This window comes from Phyllobates terribilis, unplaced genomic scaffold (assembly GCF_046119375.1).
Source record: "Phyllobates terribilis strain yellow unplaced genomic scaffold, ASM4611937v1 Scaffold_9__5_contigs__length_417890890, whole genome shotgun sequence".
In the NCBI taxonomy this organism is placed as follows: domain Eukaryota; kingdom Metazoa; phylum Chordata; class Amphibia; order Anura; family Dendrobatidae; genus Phyllobates; species Phyllobates terribilis.
The window spans coordinates 173,928,201-173,948,216 of NW_027362769.1; the positions used below are offsets into that span (position 1 = coordinate 173,928,201).

The 20,016-nt window shown below is 48.3% G+C and overlaps 1 protein-coding gene across 1 annotated transcript in view; it reads left to right on the forward strand.

The window, feature by feature from the left end:
• The window catches only part of LOC141161895 (sterol 26-hydroxylase, mitochondrial-like), a 66,870-nt gene that overhangs the window by 44,110 nt on the left and 2,744 nt on the right, over positions 1 to 20,016 (forward strand). The window contains exons 5-8 of the mRNA XM_073647389.1: positions 7,801 to 7,964; positions 9,470 to 9,636; positions 9,780 to 9,861; positions 9,939 to 10,139. Coding sequence (XP_073503490.1) covers positions 7,801 to 7,964; positions 9,470 to 9,636; positions 9,780 to 9,861; positions 9,939 to 10,139 — 614 coding nt within the window. The remainder of the gene's footprint in view (positions 1 to 7,800; positions 7,965 to 9,469; positions 9,637 to 9,779; positions 9,862 to 9,938; positions 10,140 to 20,016) is intronic.

The window sequence follows — 20,016 nt, forward strand, 5'->3', positions numbered from 1 at the left end:
CACACAGGATAGGATTAGATACACAGCTCAGCGGACAGTATCACACAGGATAGGATTAGATACACGGCTCAGCAGACAGTATCACACAGGATAGGATTAGATACACAGCTCCGTAGACAGTATCACACAGGATAGGATTAGATACACGGCTCAGCAGACAGTATCACACAGGATAGGATTAGATACACAGCTCCGTAGACAGTGTCACACAGGATAGGATTAGATACACAGCTCCATAGACAGTATCACACAGGATAGGATTAGATACACAGCTACGTAGACAGTATCACACAGGATAGGATTAGATACACGGCTCAGCAGACAGTATCACACAGGATAGGATTAGATACACGGCTCAGCAGACAGTATCACACAGGAGAGGATTAGATACACTGCTCAGCAGACAGTATCACACAGGAGAGGATTAGATACACAGCTCAGCAGACAGTATCACACAGGATAGGATTAGATACACGGCTCAGCAGACAGTATCACACAGGAGAGGATTAGATACACTGCTCAGCAGACAGTATCACACAGGAGAGGATTAGATACACGGCTCAGCAGACATTATCACACAGGATAGGATTAGATACACGGCTCAGCAGACAGTATCACACAGGATAGGATTAGATACACGGCTCAGCAGACAGTATCACACAGGATAGGATTAGATACACGGCTCAACAGACAGTATCACACAGGATAGGATTAGATACACGGCTCAACAGACAGTATCACACAGGATAGGATTAGATACACGGCTCAACAGACAGTATCACACAGGATAGGATTAGATACACTGCTCAGCAGACAGTATCACACAGGATAGGATTAGATACACGGCTCAGCAGACAGTATCACACAGGATAGGATTAGATACACGGCTCAACAGACAGTATCACACAGGATAGGATTAGATACACGGCTCAGAAGACAGTATCACACAGGATAGGATTAGATACACAGCTCCGTAGACAGTGTCACACAGGATAGGATTAGATACACGCCTCCGTAGACAGTATCACACAGGATAGGATTAGATACACGGCTCAGCAGACAGTATCACACAGGATAGGATTAGATACACGGCTCAGCAGACAGTATCACACAGGATAGGATTAGATACACGCCTCCGTAGACAGTATCACACAGGATAGGATTAGATACACAGCTTCGTAGACAGTGTCACACAGGATAGGATTAGATACACAGCTCTGTAGAGAGTATCACACAGGATAGGATTAGATACACAGCTCCGTAGACAGTATCACACAGGATAGGATTAGATACACGGCTCAGCAGACAGTATCACACATGATAGGATTAGATACACGGCTCAGCAGACAGTATCACACAGGATAGGATTAGATACACGGCTCAGCAGACAGTATCACACAGGATAGGATTAGATACACGGCTCAGCAGACAGTATCACACAGGATAGGATTAGATACACGGCTCAGCAGACAGTATCACACAGGATAGGATTAGATACACGGCTCAGCAGACAGTATCACACAGGATAGGATTAGATACACGGCTCAGCAGACAGTATCACACAGGATAGAATTAGATACACTTCTCCGTAGACAGTATCACACAGGATAGGATTAGATACACAGCTCTGTAGAGAGTATCACACAGGATAGGATTAGATACACAGCTCCGTAGACAGTATCACACAGGATAGGATTAAATACACGGCTCAGCAGACAGTATCACACATGATAGGATTAGATACATGGCTCAGCAGACAGTATCACACAGGATAGGATTAGATACACGGCTCAGCAGACAGTATCACACAGGATAGGATTAGATACACGGCTCAGCAGACAGTATCACACAGGATAGGATTAGATACACGGCTCAGCAGACAGTATCACACAGGATAGGATTAGATACACGGCTCAGCAGACAGTATCACACAGGATAGGATTAGATACACGGCTCAGCAGACAGTATCACACAGGATAGGATTAGATACACGGCTCAGCAGACAGTATCACACAGGATAGAATTAGATACACGGCTCAGCAGACAGTATCACACAGGATAGAATTAGATACACTTCTCCGTAGACAGTATCACACAGGATAGGATTAGATACACAGCTTCGTAGACAGTGTCACACAGGATAGGATTAGATACACAGCTCTGTAGAGAGTATCACACAGGATAGGATTAGATACACAGCTCCGTAGACAGTATCACACAGGATAGGATTAGATACACGGCTCAGCAGACAGTATCACACATGATAGGATTAGATACACGGCTCAGCAGACAGTATCACACAGGATAGGATTAGATACACGGCTCAGCAGACAGTATCACACAGGATAGGATTAGATACACGGCTCAGCAGACAGTATCACACAGGATAGGATTAGATACACGGCTCAGCAGACAGTATCACACAGGATAGGATTAGATACACGGCTCAGCAGACAGTATCACACAGGATAGGATTAGATACACGGCTCAGCAGACAGTATCACACAGGATAGAATTAGATACACTTCTCCGTAGACAGTATCACACAGGATAGGATTAGATACACAGCTTCGTAGACAGTGTCACACAGGATAGGATTAGATACACAGCTCTGTAGAGAGTATCACACAGGATAGGATTAGATACACAGCTCCGTAGACAGTATCACACAGGATAGGATTAAATACACGGCTCAGCAGACAGTATCACACATGATAGGATTAGATACATGGCTCAGCAGACAGTATCACACAGGATAGGATTAGATACACGGCTCAGCAGACAGTATCACACAGGATAGGATTAGATACACGGCTCAGCAGACAGTATCACACAGGATAGGATTAGATACACGGCTCAGCAGACAGTATCACACAGGATAGGATTAGATACACGGCTCAGCAGACAGTATCACACAGGATAGGATTAGATACACGGCTCAGCAGACAGTATCACACAGGATAGGATTAGATACACGGCTCAGCAGACAGTATCACACAGGATAGAATTAGATACACGGCTCAGCAGACAGTATCACACAGGATAGAATTAGATACACTTCTCCGTAGACAGTATCACACAGGATAGGATTAGATACACAGCTTCGTAGACAGTGTCACACAGGATAGGATTAGATACACAGCTCTGTAGAGAGTATCACACAGGATAGGATTAGATACACAGCTCCGTAGACAGTATCACACAGGATAGGATTAGATACACGGCTCAGCAGACAGTATCACACATGATAGGATTAGATACATGGCTCAGCAGACAGTATCACACAGGATAGGATTAGATACACGGCTCAGCAGACAGTATCACACAGGATAGGATTAGATACATGGCTCAGCAGACAGTATCACACAGGATAGGATTAGATACATGGCTCAGCAGACAGTATCATACATGATAGGATTAGATACACGGCTCAGCAGACAGTATCACACAGGATAGGATTAGATACACAGCTCAGCAGACAGTATCATACAGGATAGGATTAGATACACAGCTCAGCAGACAGTATCACACAGGATAGGATTAGATACATGGCTCAGCAGACAGTATCACACATGATAGGATTAGATACACGGCTCAGCAGACAGTATCACACAGGAGAGGATTAGATACACAGCTCAGCAGACAGTATCACACAGGATCAGGATAGGATTAGATACACGGCTCCGTAGACAGTATCACACAGGATAGGATTAGATACACAGCTCAGCAGACAGTATCACACAGGATAGGATTAGATACACAGCTCCGTAGACAGTGTCAAACAGGATAGGATTAGATACACAGCTCCGTAGACAGTATCACACAGGATAGGATTAGATACACAGCTCCGTAGACAGTATCACACAGGATAGGATTAGATACACGGCTCAGCAGACAGTATCACACAGGATAGGATTAGATACACAGCTCCGTAGACAGTATCACACAGGATAGGATTAGATACACGGCTCAGCAGACAGTATCACACAGGATAGGATTAGATACACAGCTCAGCAGACAGTATCAGGATAGGATTAGATACACGGCTCCGTAGACAGTATCACACAGGATAGGATTAGATACACGGCTCCGTAGACAGTTTCACACAGGATAGGATTAGATACACAGCTCAGCAGACAGTATCACACAGGATAGGATTAGATACACAGCTCCGTAGACAGTGTCAAACAGGATAGGATTAGATACACAGCTCCGTAGACAGTATCACACAGGATAGGATTAGATACACAGCTCAGCAGACAGTATCACACAGGATAGGATTAGATACACGGCTCAGCAGACAGTATCACACAGGATAGGATTAGATACACAGCTCAGCAGACAGTATCACACATGATAGGATTAGATACACAGCTCAGCAGACAGTATCACACAGGATCAGGATAGGATTAGATACACGGCTCCGTAGACAGTATCACACAGGATAGGATTAGATACACAGCTCAGCAGACAGTATCACACAGGATAGGATTAGATACACAGCTCCGTAGACAGTGTCAAACAGGATAGGATTAGATACACAGCTCCGTAGACAGTATCACACAGGATAGGATTAGATACACAGCTCAGCAGACAGTATCACACAGGATGGGATTAGATACACAGCTCAGCAGACAGTATCAGGATAGGATTAGATACACGGCTCCGTAGACAGTATCACACAGGATAGGATTAGATACACGGCTCAGCAGACAGTATCACACAGGATAGGATTAGATACACAGCTCCGTAGACAGTATCACACAGGATAGGATTAGATACACGGCTCAGCAGACAGTATCACACAGGATAGGATTAGATACACAGCTCAGCAGACAGTATCAGGATAGGATTAGATACACGGCTCCGTAGACAGTATCACACAGGATAGGATTAGATACACGGCTCCGTAGACAGTTTCACACAGGATAGGATTAGATACACAGCTCAGCAGACAGTATCACACAGGATAGGATTAGATACACAGCTCCGTAGACAGTGTCAAACAGGATAGGATTAGATACACAGCTCCGTAGACAGTATCACACAGGATAGGATTAGATACACAGCTCAGCAGACAGTATCACACAGGAGAGGATTAGATACACGACTCAGCAGACAGTATCACACAGGATAGGATTAGATACACGGCTCAGCAGACAGTATCACACAGGATAGGATTAGATACACGGCTCAGCAGACAGTATCACACAGGAGAGGATTAGATACACAGCTCCGTAGACAGTATCACACAGGATAGGATTAGATACACGGCTCAGCAGACAGTATCACACAGGATAGGATTAGATACACAGCTCCGTAGACAGTATCACACAGGATAGGATTAGATACACGGCTCAGCAGACAGTATCACACAGGATAGGATTAGATACACAGCTCAGCAGACAGTATCACACAGGAGAGGATTAGATACACAGCTCCGTAGACAGTATCACACAGGATAGGATTAGATACACGGCTCCGTAGACAGTGTCACACAGGATAGGATTAGATACACAGCTCCGTAGACAGTATCACACAGGATAGGATTAGATACACAGCTACGTAGACAGTATCACACAGGATAGGATTAGATACACGGCTCAGTAGACAGTATCACACAGGATAGGATTAGATACACAGCTCAGCAGACAGTATCACACAGGAGAGGATTAGATACACGGCTCAGCAGACAGTATCACACAGGATAGGATTAGATACACAGCTACGTAGTCAGTATCACACAGGATAGGATTAGATACACGGCTCAGTAGACAGTATCACACAGGATAGGATTAGATACACAGCTCAGCGGACAGTATCACACAGGATAGGATTAGATACACGGCTCAGCAGACAGTATCACACAGGATAGGATTAGATACACAGCTCCGTAGGCAGTATCACACAGGATAGGATTAGATACACGGCTCAGCAGACAGTATCACACAGGATAGGATTAGATACACAGCTCCGTAGACAGTGTCACACAGGATAGGATTAGATACACAGCTCCATAGACAGTATCACACAGGATAGGATTAGATACACAGCTACGTAGACAGTATCACACAGGATAGGATTAGATACACGGCTCAGCAGACAGTATCACACAGGATAGGATTAGATACACAGCTCAGCAGACAGTATCACACAGGATAGGATTAGATACACGGCTCAGCAGACAGTATCACACAGGAGAGGATTAGATACACTGCTCAGCAGACAGTATCACACAGGAGAGGATTAGATACACAGCTCAGCAGACAGTATCACACAGGATAGGATTAGATACACGGCTCAGCAGACAGTATCACACAGGAGAGGATTAGATACACTGCTCAGCAGACAGTATCACACAGGAGAGGATTAGATACACGGCTCAGCAGACATTATCACACAGGATAGGATTAGATACACGGCTCAGCAGACAGTATCACACAGGATAGGATTAGATACACGGCTCAGCAGACAGTATCACACAGGATAGGATTAGATACACAGCTCAGCAGACAGTATCACACAGGAGAGGATTAGATACACGGCTCAACAGACAGTATCACACAGGATAGGATTAGATACACGGCTCAGCAGACAGTATCACACAGGATAGGATTAGATACACGGCTCAGCAGACAGTATCACACAGGATAGGATTAGATACACGGCTCAGCAGACAGTATCACACAGGAGAGGATTAGATACACGGCTCAACAGACAGTATCACACAGGATAGGATTAGATACACGGCTCAACAGACAGTATCACACAGGATAGGATTAGATACACGGCTCAACAGACAGTATCACACAGGATAGGATTAGATACACTGCTTAGCAGACAGTATCACACAGGATAGGATTAGATACACAGCTCAGCAGACAGTATCACACAGGATAGGATTAGATACACGGCTCAACAGACAGTATCACACAGGATAGGATTAGATACACTGCTCAGCAGACAGTATCACACAGGATAGGATTAGATACACTGCTCAGCAGACAGTATCACACAGGATAGGATTAGATACACGGCTCAACAGACAGTATCACACAGGATAGGATTAGATACACAGCTACGTAGACAGTATCACACAGGATAGGATTAGATACACAGCTCAACAGACAGTATCACACAGGATAGGATTAGATACACTGCTCAGCAGACAGTATCACACAGGATAGGATTAGATACACGGCTCAGCAGACAGTATCACACAGGATAGGATTAGATACACTGCTCAGCAGACAGTATCACACAGGATAGGATTAGATACACTGCTCAGCAGACAGTATCACACAGGATAGGATTAGATACACGGCTCAGCAGACAGTATCACACAGGATAGGATTAGATACACTGCTCAGCAGACAGTATCACACAGGATAGGATTAGATACACGGCTCAACAGACAGTATCACACAGGATAGGATTAGATACACGGCTCAACAGACAGTATCACACAGGATAGGATTAGATACACTGCTCAGCAGACAGTATCACACAGGATAGGATTAGATACACGGCTCAGCAGACAGTATCACACAGGATAGGATTAGATACACGGCTCAACAGACAGTATCACACAGGATAGGATTAGATACACAGCTACGTAGACAGTATCACACAGGATAGGATTAGATACACAGCTACGTAGACAGTGTCACACATCACCACTTCTGTATTTATCACCCACTCCTGGTTTGGGATTATAAATACTGATCACATACTGACTGTGTGAACGTGGCCATATAATTATTATTTTCTTCATCTGATTCCTCATTTATTTCCCTCCAGGTAAGAAGCTGGTGGATAAGAAGATGAGTGAGATCCAGCAGCGTCTGGAGCGCGGGGAGGAGGTGCGGGGAGAATACCTGACGTACCTGCTGTCCAGCGGGAAGCTGAGCGTAGCGGAAGTGTATGGCAGCGTGTGCGAGCTGCTGCTGGCCGGCGTGGACACCGTGCGTATACATTACTGCTCTCCATTCCCTGCAGTGTAACTATCCACAGAGAGATCAGATCTGATCTATTACATTTTTGGGTAACAGCAGCTATCAGCACCGTGCTGCTGTAATCTGCACCCGGACGAGCTGTACTGGGGCTTGTTCTCCATGTCAGAAGACATACAAGAAAAAAGAAAAGTATTTGCCTCTGCTGTAGCTACCATGGAGCTCTTCAGCCTGAATGAATAGGGGCTGATTCATTTTAAAAACTTTACACCATGGGGGCGCTGTTGCTTGGGCTTCTATGAAAGTATTTGTTGCGGACTGTGGCCAGAAGTGGTACTGCAACTAAACAGACGTGATGGCACTTTATATGTATATAGTAGTTTTCCACCAGAATACTTTTTTACGTTTGTGAAGACACGGGGTCTTCCGTGGGCAGAACACTACTCAAACACAGCGTGAAGGTAAAACAGCATAGCAATACTTTATTGAACCACAAAGTGGACAGTAAACACGCAGAACAGTCCCAGCAAATACCCAAGATGGTAGAACATTACACAGTCTCACCCTTCCTTCTCCGCCCGCAAGGGATAGAACAGCTGCGACTTTGGGACTTCCAGGGCTAGCTACTGCAACCATTGCCCCCCAGCTTCTGGCGGGCCCCCACAGAGAGAAGGTAGCGGAAAGCTTAGGAAGCTAGCAGTCCATCGAGGTACAAGGCTAGGAGATCTGAGGGTCCCACCCTGGCCTCTCCGAGAGTTTCCATGGGGATAGATGACCATCAGGTCCCAATCTGCCTTCTTCGAATGTCTCTATGGGTTCGAGGCGACTGGAGTGTGCCTCCTGGCAATCCCAAACAACATATCCATGGGGCCAGGTGACTTCATCGTCCCAACCTGGTCTCCCCAAATGTATCCATGGGCTCTCTGATGGTCAATGGAACAGATCCGTATCTTTCCAGTCAGGGCCATATATCCTTAGCCCGGAATCATGTAGAATCCAAATCTGTGTCTCTTTGGGTAATGCCATACTACCAAGCTGAAGGTGTGAAGAGAGTCTTAACTTTGCTTCTCCTTGTAAAGTGTCTTTCAATCTCTGTTTCAAGTCTCACTGCAACAGAAATACATGTCCCTTAAAATAGTTACAGTTGTCCTTGCAAGTACACATTCACAGGTAAGGGGTTAGGGAGGGCATTACTCCCGGGGCTCAGGTATCATTGTTGGAGCTAATCTATTTACATAATTGATATAGTAGGGGGTTCTTGTAAATAAACATCTAGCTAGCTTAGTATAATATGTCATTAGCATAGTAGCAAACATCATTGTTTCCAAACCCAAGAGGAGACAACGATCAGGGTTATACAAATAATCGTATGCCCTTCTTGACCAGCCACAGAAATATGCATACATTTATAAGTCAACACAAAGATAATAGTGTATTTCTCTTGGCTTAACAAATCTAGATATCTGCCTTATTAAGGTTATAGGCTGTATAGTCACAATTTTCATTCCCATTTCCAGACATCAAACACATTATGTTGGTCCCTGTATCACTTGGCTCGAGACCTGGAGCTGCAGCAACTGTTGTACGATGAGGTCACAAAGGCCGTTCCCATGGACCGCATCCCTGCGGCGGACGATATCACCCACATGCCCTTACTGAGGGCCGTGATCAAGGAGACCCTGAGGTGGGAGCATTTACTTTTACAGATAAGAGAATAAATGTGTATGAAGGTAACACATGGTGGGTGACAACCTTTACCGCCATTCTGGCCCGTTGGGTTGTCACTGAGACCCTGAGTTGGTGTTTTGCTGTCATCCCTCTCTGCAGACTTTATCCTGTTATTCCAACAAATGCAAGAGTTGTTAATGAGCATGAAGTGGTGATTGGAGACTATAAATTCCCCCAAAATGTAAGTTTTGTGTCTTAGATGTGTCTCCGGCTCAGTTACCCAGGGTTCAAATCCCGGATTTATGTTCCTCTTTGCAGACCCTCTTTGTGCTGAACCATTATTCCATTTCAAGGGATGAAGCCAATTTCAAAGACGCAGAAAAGTTTTATCCACAGCGGTGGCTCCGAGATGAGGGCATGGCACATCACCCCTTCAGCTCCATACCCTTTGGATACGGGTTGCGCGCCTGCGCGGGGAAACGGATTGCAGAACTTGAGATGCACTTGGCACTGTCTCGGGTACGGCTGTTTATGAGAAGAAGTAACTTTACTAAAACTTTGCTTTTACTGTTTTTGATATAAACCTCAAGATATTTTTTTGCATTCACCTGCAGAGCTGCACTCACAATTCTGATTTTTGCAGAATTGTGAGTGTAGTGATTAAATTTGGTATTTTCCCCCTGTATATTTATTTAAAGCACATTCAAAATGTTATGAAATAATAAGATAAAATATATGCACCCAACGGACCCCCTGCGGCTCTTCTTCTAAAGCTGCCAGGGTCTCACTTTCAAAGTTTTCCCAATTTTTCACACAGACTGACCTACATTTCTTAAAGTAATGATGGCCACTCGTTTTTCTTTACTTAGCTGCTTTTTTCTTGCCATAATACAAATTCTAACAGTCTATTCAGTAGGACTATCAGCTGTGTATCCACCAGACTTCTGCACAACACAACTGATGGTCCCAACCCCATTTATAAGGCAAGAAATCCCACTTATTAAACCTGACAGGGCACACCTGTGAAGTGAAGACCATTTCCGGTGACTACCTCTTGAAGCTCATCAAGAGAATGCCAAGAGTGTGCAAAGCCGTCATCAAAGCAAAAGGTGGCTACTTTGAAGAACCTAGAATATAAGACACATTTTCAGTTGTTTCACACTTTTTTGTTAAGTATATAATTCCACATGTGTTAATTCATAGTTTTGATGCCTTCAGTGTGAATGTACAATTTTCATAGTCATGAAAATACAGAAAAATCTTTAAATGAGAAGGTGTGTCCAAACTTTTGGTCTGTACTGTACATACACGCATAAACACATTTGAAACACAAAAATACATATAAACAGACATCACACAATGATATCTGCCTGCACACACACACACACACTCAATCACACATACACACACTCACTCTCATACACACACACACAGACTCACCATCCCCCGGCTCGGCTCCAGACAGTCTTCTCCGGTGGTAAGTAGCACTGCAGGCCGGGTGCGCACTGCGTGACGTCACAGCTAGGAGACACGGCCGCACACAGGGTCGTGTCTCCTAGCAGTGACGCGGCCGGGCCAGCGCACAGGGAAGTTAACTGCTGCAGTGCTGGCCTGGCCGGAGAAGAAGCAGCGGCCGTGCGCCGCTGCTGGGGGAGCAGTCCGGGGGCCCCCCGCCACTGCCTGGGGGGGGGCGGAGCCACCCGGAAAAAAAAAAAAAAAAAACACGCTCAGGCGCCGCCCTCCCAGAATTCCGGCGCCCTAGGCACGTGCCTACAAGTGCCTAAGGGCAAATACTGCCCTGGACAAAAGACAAACTTTTTTTTTTACCAACATCTGAATTTTATTTTAAACACTAATATATAGTGGGAAAATAAGTATTTGATACACTGTCGATTTTGCAAGTTTTCCCACCTACAAAGAATGGAGAGATCTGTAATATTTATCGTAGGTCACTTCACTTGTGAGAGATAGAATCTAAAAATTAAATCAAGGAAATCCCATTGTATGATTTTTAAATAAGAAAAATTGCCTTTTATTGCATGAAATAAGTATTTAATCACCGACCAACCAGCAAGAATTCTGGATTTCACAGACCTGTTAGTTTTTCTTTAAGAAGCCCTCCTACTCTGCACTCATTACCTGTACTAATTGCACCTGTTTGAACTCTTTACCTGTATAAAAGACACCTGTCCACACACTCAATCACACTCCAACCTCTCCACCATGGCCCAGACCAAAGGGCTGTCTAAGGACACCAGGGACAAAATTGTAAACCTGCACAAGGCTGGGATGGGCTACAGCACAATAGGCAAGCAGCTTGATGAGAAGGCAAGAGCTGTTAGCGCAATTATTAGAAAATGGAAGAAACACAAGATGACTGTCAATCTTCCTCGGTCTGGGGCTCCATGCAAGATCTCACCTCGTGGGATAAGGATGATTCTGAGAAAGGTCAGGAATCAGCCCAGAACTACACAGGCTTGGTCAATGACCTGGAGAGAGCTGGGACCACAGTCTCAAACATTACCATTAGTAACACACTATTCTGTCATAGATTAAAATCCTTCAGGGCACGCAAGGTCCCCTGCTCACACCAGCACATGTCCAGGTTCGTTTGAAGTTTATCAATGATCATCTGGATGATCCATATGAGGCATAGGAGAAGGTCATCTGGTCGGTCATATGAGACCAAAATAGGACATTTTGGTACCAACTCCACTCGCCGTGTTTGGAGGAAGAAGAAAGATGAGTACAACCTCGAGAACACCGTCCCAACCGTGAAGCATGGTGGAGGAAACATCATACTTTGGGAGAGCTTTTCTGCATAGGGGACAGGACGACTGCACTGCATTGAAGGGAGGATGGATGGGGTCACATTCGCGAGATTTTTGCCAACAACCTCCTTCCCTCAGTAATAGCATTGAAGATGGGTCGTGGTTGGGTCTTCCAGCATGACAACAACCTGAAACACACAGCCAGGGCAACTAAGCAGTGGCTCCGTAAGAAGAATTTCAAGGTCCTGGAGTGGCCTAGCCAGTCTCCAGACTTGAACCCAATAGAAAATCTTTGAAGGAAACTGAAGCCCCGAAACCTGAAAGATCTGGAGAAGATTTGTATGGAAGAGGGGGCCAAAATCCCTGCTGCAGTGTGTGCAAACCTGGTCAAGAACTACAGGAAACATCTGACCTCTGTAATTGCAAACAAAGGTTTCTGGACCAAATACTAAGTTCTGTTTTTCTATTGTATCAAATCCTTATTTCATGCAATAAAGTGCAAATTAACAGCTTTCCACACTGTGTATGTATATATACAGTTGTGCTCAAAAGTTTACATACCCCGGCAGAATTTTTGCTTTATTGGCCTTATTTCAGAGAATATGAATGAGAACAAAAAAACTTTCTCCGCTCCTGGTTATTGATTGGGTGAAGCCATTTATTGTCAAACTACTGTGTTTTCTCTTTTAAATCTTAATGACAACCAAAAACATCCAAATGACCCTGATCAAAAGTTCACATACCCCAGTTCTTAATACCGTGTATTGCCCCCTATAACATCAATGACAGTTTGAAGTCTTTTGTGGTAGTTGTGGATGAGGTTCTTTATCTTCTCAGATGGTAAAGCTGCCCATTCTTCTTGGCAAAAAGCCTCCAGTTCCTGTAAATTCCTGGGCTGTCTAGCATGAACTGCGTGCTTGAGATCTCCCCAGAGTGGCTCAATGATATTGAGGTCAGGAGACTGAGATGGCCACTCCAGAACCTTGTCATGTTGGAACGTCCAAGTACGTCCCATGCGCGGCTTCTGGGTTGATGAGTGCAAATTTGCCTCCAGTATTTTCTGATAACGTGCTGCATTCATCTTTCCTTCAACTTTTACCAAGTTCCCTGTGCCTATGTAGCTCACACATCCCCAAAACATCAGCGATCCACCTCCATGCTTTACTGTAGGAATGGTGTTCCTTTCATCATAGGCCTTGTTGACCTCTCTCCAAATGTAATGTTTATGGTTGTGGCCAAAAAGTTCAATTTTGTTCTCATCTCTCCAAATTACCTTGTTCCAGAAGATTTGAGGCTTGTCTCTGTGCTGTTTGGCGTATTGTAGGTGAGATACTTTGTGGCATTTGCGCAGTAATGGCTTTCTTCTGGCGACTCGACCATGCAGCCCATTTTTCTTCAAGTGCCTCCTTATTGTGCATCTTGAAACAGCCAAACCACTAGTTTTCAGAGTCCTGAATTTCAGCTGATGTTATTTCTGGGTTTTCAGCAGCAGAAGGGAAGGAAGGGAGACACAGATCCATTACTAGTGGGTAGGCGGAGCCCCACAGGATAGTTCACCTCAGATTTATAAAAAGTGACGACCGGCCCCTCCAGCTTAGGCTCCTCCTACTCCTATGTTCCTCAGTTTTAAATTTGAGGTCGCAGAGGATAGTCGCTGCCTTCGCAGCTCCTCAGAAGATTTTCTTATTTTTATTCCGGAGACCTGGACCCCCCGTGGTCTAGAGGTCTCAGGGGGTCTCAGCGCTGCTGGGACCCTGACCCTCCCCTGGCAGATCTGCGTACCCCCTAAGGATGTCCCCACAGAACCCTGCTGGCCCCGGGGGATACAGGGCGCTCCATGGCGAAGACGTACACCGCTCGTGTGGGGTCCCTGCGCGCTCCGCCGTGGGGGGGAGCAAGGGCCACGGTGCCACACATCCCTGGGCGTCCCTGTGGCGCTCAGCTGGGTAAGTGCTCTTATTGAGTGCTTTCAGCGGCTGCTGCGGCAGCCGCTGTCACTGTATATGTGTTTTGTGGTGACTGCTGTTTTTTTCTGGCTTGCAGGGATTTCTCCTCTGCATGCAGCGTTTGATCCTCGGCGGGCAGGGGAGCGGGAACGGAGGATTTGTGCGCTCCGTTCACGGCGGGGGGCGTGGCTTAGCGTCTCTCTGCTGTCGGTCTTCTTAGCTCGTGACAGGAAGTGCCGGGAAAGCGCGCGCTGGAGATGTCCCAGCCCCTTCTTCTTCCAGCCAGCGTCCATCCTCGTGCAGCGTCTCCTACTCCCTGCTCCCCGCTCTCAACACACCGAGAAGAGCAGTCTCTACGCCAGCTGGTGAGTCTCTCCTGCCTTTTAGGCAGAAAGTTCCTTCTTGGGTATTACAGCGCAGAGCACTTTCCTTATGTCCTAGCTGACATGGTGTGCTGTATACAGCGCTGCTTCTTCCCTGCTGAGATGGCTCTGACGCACACCTCACAAAAAGGGTAGTGCGGATCAGTAGCATTAACCCCTTCTGAACGGGGTCTGGCCCATCAGGCGGTTAACCCTCTCTGGAGGTGCACCCTTCTGGGATCAGAGGGTGCTTCTCTCTAGTCTGTTAGGTTAACTTTTGCTCCGCAGGCCGAGGAGGAGCTTTAACCCTTCAGTGCCGGGTGATTTATTGTGCCAGAACAGGCTGTGGTAGTGGAATTCACACATCCTTGGTTACTGTACCCATTGTAAGGTTATTACCGCCTTATCCGCGATGCTCGCAACTGTGTTGGGGGCATGTCGGATCAGGGACCAGGGGGCGCGGACCTCTCTCCCGGTCCACTTCAGGATCGGTCACACGTATCTGATACGCCGAGGTCTTCAACGCCGTCCGGTTCAACGCTAGTTGGGGGTCTCAGTGATGTTAAGGTGGAGGCACTCACTCGCTCCATTGACAGTCTGTCTGACCTCCTGGGTCATTGGGTCTCTGCTAAGTCCCAACCGACTTCTAGAAGCAAGAAGCGTCACAGGCCTGTGGCGGCGCAGTCTCCTCCGCGCAGTGCGTCGGGGGCTTCAGAATCGCCGACAGACTCTTCTGGTGAGTCTCCGATTCTGATGAAGAGAATCGGCGGGGTCGCTCTGCTTCGCTTTCGGGCCGCGTGGACGCTTTTGTTGAAACTAGGCGGGAAGAGTTACAACTGTCTGAAGAGGTGACGGGGCGCCCGGGCAAATCGGCCCGGCTGTATCAGGAGTCGTGTCGGGCTCGCTCGACGCTGTCGATGCACGGAGAACTTAACAAGGCGGTGGAGAAAGAACGCCTGTGTCCGGATAAACATTTCCAAGGGTTGCGGTTGTTTGATGCCCTGTATCCCTGTTCCACGGAAACGATCACTAATTGGGTCCCCTCTCCTGAAGTGGATGTGCCATTGTCTCAGCTAAGCAAATACTCTTTGCTTCCTGTTAAAGGGAAGGCGAGTCTTCAGGACCCGCTGGACAGAAGGACGGAGTTAGCGGCAAAGTCCATCTACGAGGCCGCGGGTCACGGATTCCGAGCGGCCTTGGGGGCCATGTGGGCTGGTGAGGCTTCGCTGCGGTGGTTGGATCAGCTGCGGACGGCATGGCAAGATGGGACTCCGCTGTCTGAGGTGGAAAGGCTCTTCCAGTTGTTGGAAGAGGCGGCCCGATATGGCAGGGACGCAGTGCTGGATACTACTTCGGTGATGTCCAGGGCTCAATCCTCGGCCGTCACTGTCAGGAGAGCTCTGTGACTTAAACAGTGGACCGGAGACGCAGTATCCAAACAAGGTTTGCTGAGTCTGGCTTACAAGGGCGGTCAGCTGTTTGGTTCGGACCTCACGGAGCTGATTGCTAAGGCCAAGGCCAAAGATACGGCTTTGCCGCAGCGAAAGGCAGCGGTTTCTACGTCCGGCAAGTCAAGTGCCGGTAGTGGTCGTCGGTCCTTTCGGCCCAGGGGTCGGTTCGGTCAGCCTTCTTGGAGATCGGATCGTCCCTCGTCTTCCGGAAAAAAGACCTCCCAGAAATCCCATACTCCCTGGAAACAACATTTCCGTCAGGACAAGCGGGAGGTTGACAAAAAGCCCGCTAAGGTGGACTGACGCCAGGAACCCTCTCGAGGGCTCTCGGGTGGGAGGTCGTCTGCTACAATTCGGGTCGATTTGGGCGTCACACGTATCGGACGCCTGGGTGACGCGGGTTATGTCGGAAGGTTATTTCATAGAGTTTCATTCTCGACCCCCGGACAGGTTTCGTCAGTCGCGCATCCTGTCCGAGCCCAGGTTAGCGGCCACACTGCTGCGGGAGGTCGACTCTCTTCTGCAGCAGGGTGTGGTGGTTCCGGTTCCACCAGAGGACCAGGGAAGGGGGTTTTACTCCAACCTTTTTGTGGTTCCCAAAAAGGAGGACAAGTTTCGCCCCATTCTGGACCCGGAAATTCCGTATGGAGTATCTTCGCTCCGTCGTGGCGGCCCTGTCGCAGCACGACTTTTTGGTGTTGATCGACATCCGCGACGCCTATTTGCATGTCCCTATCGGCAGGGCTCGCCACCGCTTCCTGCGGTTCGCCATAGGTCAGGCCCATTACCAGTTTGTGGCCCTACCGTTCGGGTTGCCCTCGGCGCCCAGGGTTTTTACAAAGATTCTGGCGCCGCTCATGGCGCTCCTTCGAAAGCAAGGAGTTACGATTCTCCCCTACCTGGACGACCTGTTAATTGTGTCACCCACAGCGGAGGAGGCGGTGACAGCTCGCGATCTCTCCCTTCAGCACCTGGAGGACTTTGTGGCTGGTCAATTGGAAGAAGTCGTCATTGGAGCCGTCGCAGTCAATCCTGTTCTTGGGAATGCATTTCGACACGGTACGGGCAGTGGTGTCCCTGCCTCCGTACAAACAAGCGAACCTTCGTCACCATGTCCAGGCTATGAGGTCGGCGATGATGATGTCTCTTCGGAGGTGTATGCACCTTCTGGGTCTGATGGTGGCGGCAATGGAAGCAGTACCGTCTTCAAGATCTTATTCTGACCCGTTGGGACCGATCGCCAGCTTCGCTGGATCGCTGTGTCGGTATCTCCCGCAAGGTGCTAGAGTCTCTTGGATGGTGGTTACGTTCAGAGACTTTATCCCTGGGGAAATCCTTCCTCCTCCCACGGTGGTTGGTCATTACCACCGATGCCAGCCTGACTGGCTGGGGGGGGGGTTTGGAACGATCTCTGGGTTCAGGGGGTCTGGTCGTCAGAGGAGTCGTCTCTGCCGATCAACATCTTGGAGTTGAGAGCGATATTTCTCTGCCTCCGACATTGGACGGTCCCTTTGAGCGGTCTGCCAGTCCAGACTCAGACGGACAATGCGACAGCAGTCGCATATATCAACCATCAGGGCGGGACGAGGCGTTCCAGACTCATGATGGAGGTCTCTCGGATCCTGGTTTGGGCCGAATCCAGGGTTCCGGCTATATCCGCGATTCACATCCCAGGAGTGCTGAATATCACGGCGAACTTCCACAGTCGCGAGCAGGTGGATCCCGGGGAATGGGGTCTTCATCCGGAAGTTTTTGCACTGCTGTGCTCCCGCTGGGGGACTCCCCAAGTGGACTTGATGGCATCCAGGCTGAATGCCAGGAGTCCGACGTTCATGTCCAGATACAGGGACCCGGAAGCTGTGGCAGTAGATGCTCTAGTGGCCCCGTGGGACCAGTTCGAGCTGATCTATGTGTTTCCGCCGGTATCCTTACTTCCACTGGTGATCCAGCGGATCACACTAGAGCGTATTCCGACGATTTTGGTGGCGCCAGATTGGCCGCGGAGGGCGTGGTATTCAACGCTGGTGTCTCTTCTGGCGGCGCCTCCGTTTCCACTGCCTCTTCGCCCGGACCTGCTAACCCAAGGTCCCAATCGCCATCCGGACCTGAAGTCGCTTCGTTTGACGGCGTGGTTCTTGAGACCGAGATCTTGACCCGTCGTGGGTTTTCGGCCGAAGTCATCGCCACCTTGCGGGCGGCCAGAGGTCCGGCTACGACCAGGATTTATCACAGAACTTGGAAGGCCTTCTATTCACGGTGTTCTGGATCGTCAAGGAACCCGAGGGTTTTTTTCCATTCCCAACTTCTTGGCTTTTCTACAATGTGGTTTGGCCAAGGGTCTGGCGGTTGGTACCTTGCGGGGTCAGGTATCTGCACTATCCGTGCTTTTTCGGAAAGCTATTGCCTCGCGCAGGGATGTGCGTTCGTTTTTTCGCGGGATTGCACGTCAGTTCCCGCCCCGGAGGGCGTTTGTGGCTCCTTGGCGGCTCAATCTAGTCTTTGAGGCTCTTCAGCACGGGCCGTTTGAGCCTATGGATTCAGCTACGCTTTACTTGCTTTCTTGGAAGGTGGTCTTCCTGGTGGCGGTCACCTCTTTGAGAAGGGTTTCTGAGTTGGCGGCACTGTCTTGCTCGCCCCCTTTTCTGGAGTTCCACTCGGATCGCGTGGTGCTTCGTACCCGTGGCGATTTTCTGCCTAAAGTGGTGTCGCGTTTCCACGTCAATCAGGACATCGTGTTGCCCTCCCTCTGTCCGAAACCAAGGAATCCAAAGGAACGGGCCTTGCACTCATTGGATTTGGTGCGGGCTTTGAAGTTCTATCTTACCATCACGCAAGGGTTTCGGAAGTCGGACTCTCTTTTTGTGATTCCTGCTGGTCGTCGGCGTGGTCAGCGGGCTTCCAAGGACACTATAACTCGGTGGATACGTTCGGCTATCCTGGAGGCGTACCGGCTCAAGGGCGAGCCTTGTCCGGTTAAGGTTCGAGCTCATTCCACGAGAGCGGTTGGTTCGTCGTGAGCTGTTCGTCAGGGGGCCTCGGCAGCGCAGCTCTGCCGGGCGGCTACCTGGCGCTCCGTCCACACTTTTACTAAATTTTATAAAGTGGACGTGAGTTCTTCCGCCGATGCGGCCTTGGGACGCAGGGTCCTGCAGGCGGCGGTGGTTTAGGTTATCTCTTTTTTCTAGTTTTGGCGCTTGTTGCGCGCTTATCTAAGTTGTTGGGGTGTTGGCGATTCTGCCACTGTTTCCCACCCTTGAGTTCTGGACTGCTTTGGGACGTCCCACTAGTAATGGATCTGTGTCTCCCTTCCTTCCCTTCTGCTGCTGAAAGACGGATTTTGGTAAGACCTTACCTGTAAAATCCTTTTCAGCGAAGGAAGGAAGGGAGACACGGCACCCTCCCAGGGCAGAAGTGTATTATTGTTTTCCAGATGTGGCGCGACTCCTCTCTGATGGCGGTCATCTGGGCTGGGATCGGCGCGCTAGGGCTCTGTTCCAGCATTGCCAGCTCATCGCAGTGGTCAGGTCCAGTGAGTAGTGCCTGGGACTGTGTGTGTTTTCTGTTATATGCATTTCTGATTTTTCGGAAGGGGTTGTGTTGTTCCGCTGGTGTTATCTGCTCTTCCTTAGCTTGTGTACGGACTGGAGAATCATGGGAGTAGGAGGAGCCTAAGCTGGAGGGGCCGGTCGTCACTTTTTATAAATCTGAGGTGAACTATCCTGTGGGGCTCTGTCTACCCACTAGTAATGGATCTGTGTCTCCCTTCCTTCCTTCGATGAAAAGGATTTTACAGGTAAGGTCTTACCAAAATCCGGCTTTTCTTTGCATCCCGAAAAATTTTCCTCGCCGTTGCGGCCGAAATTTTT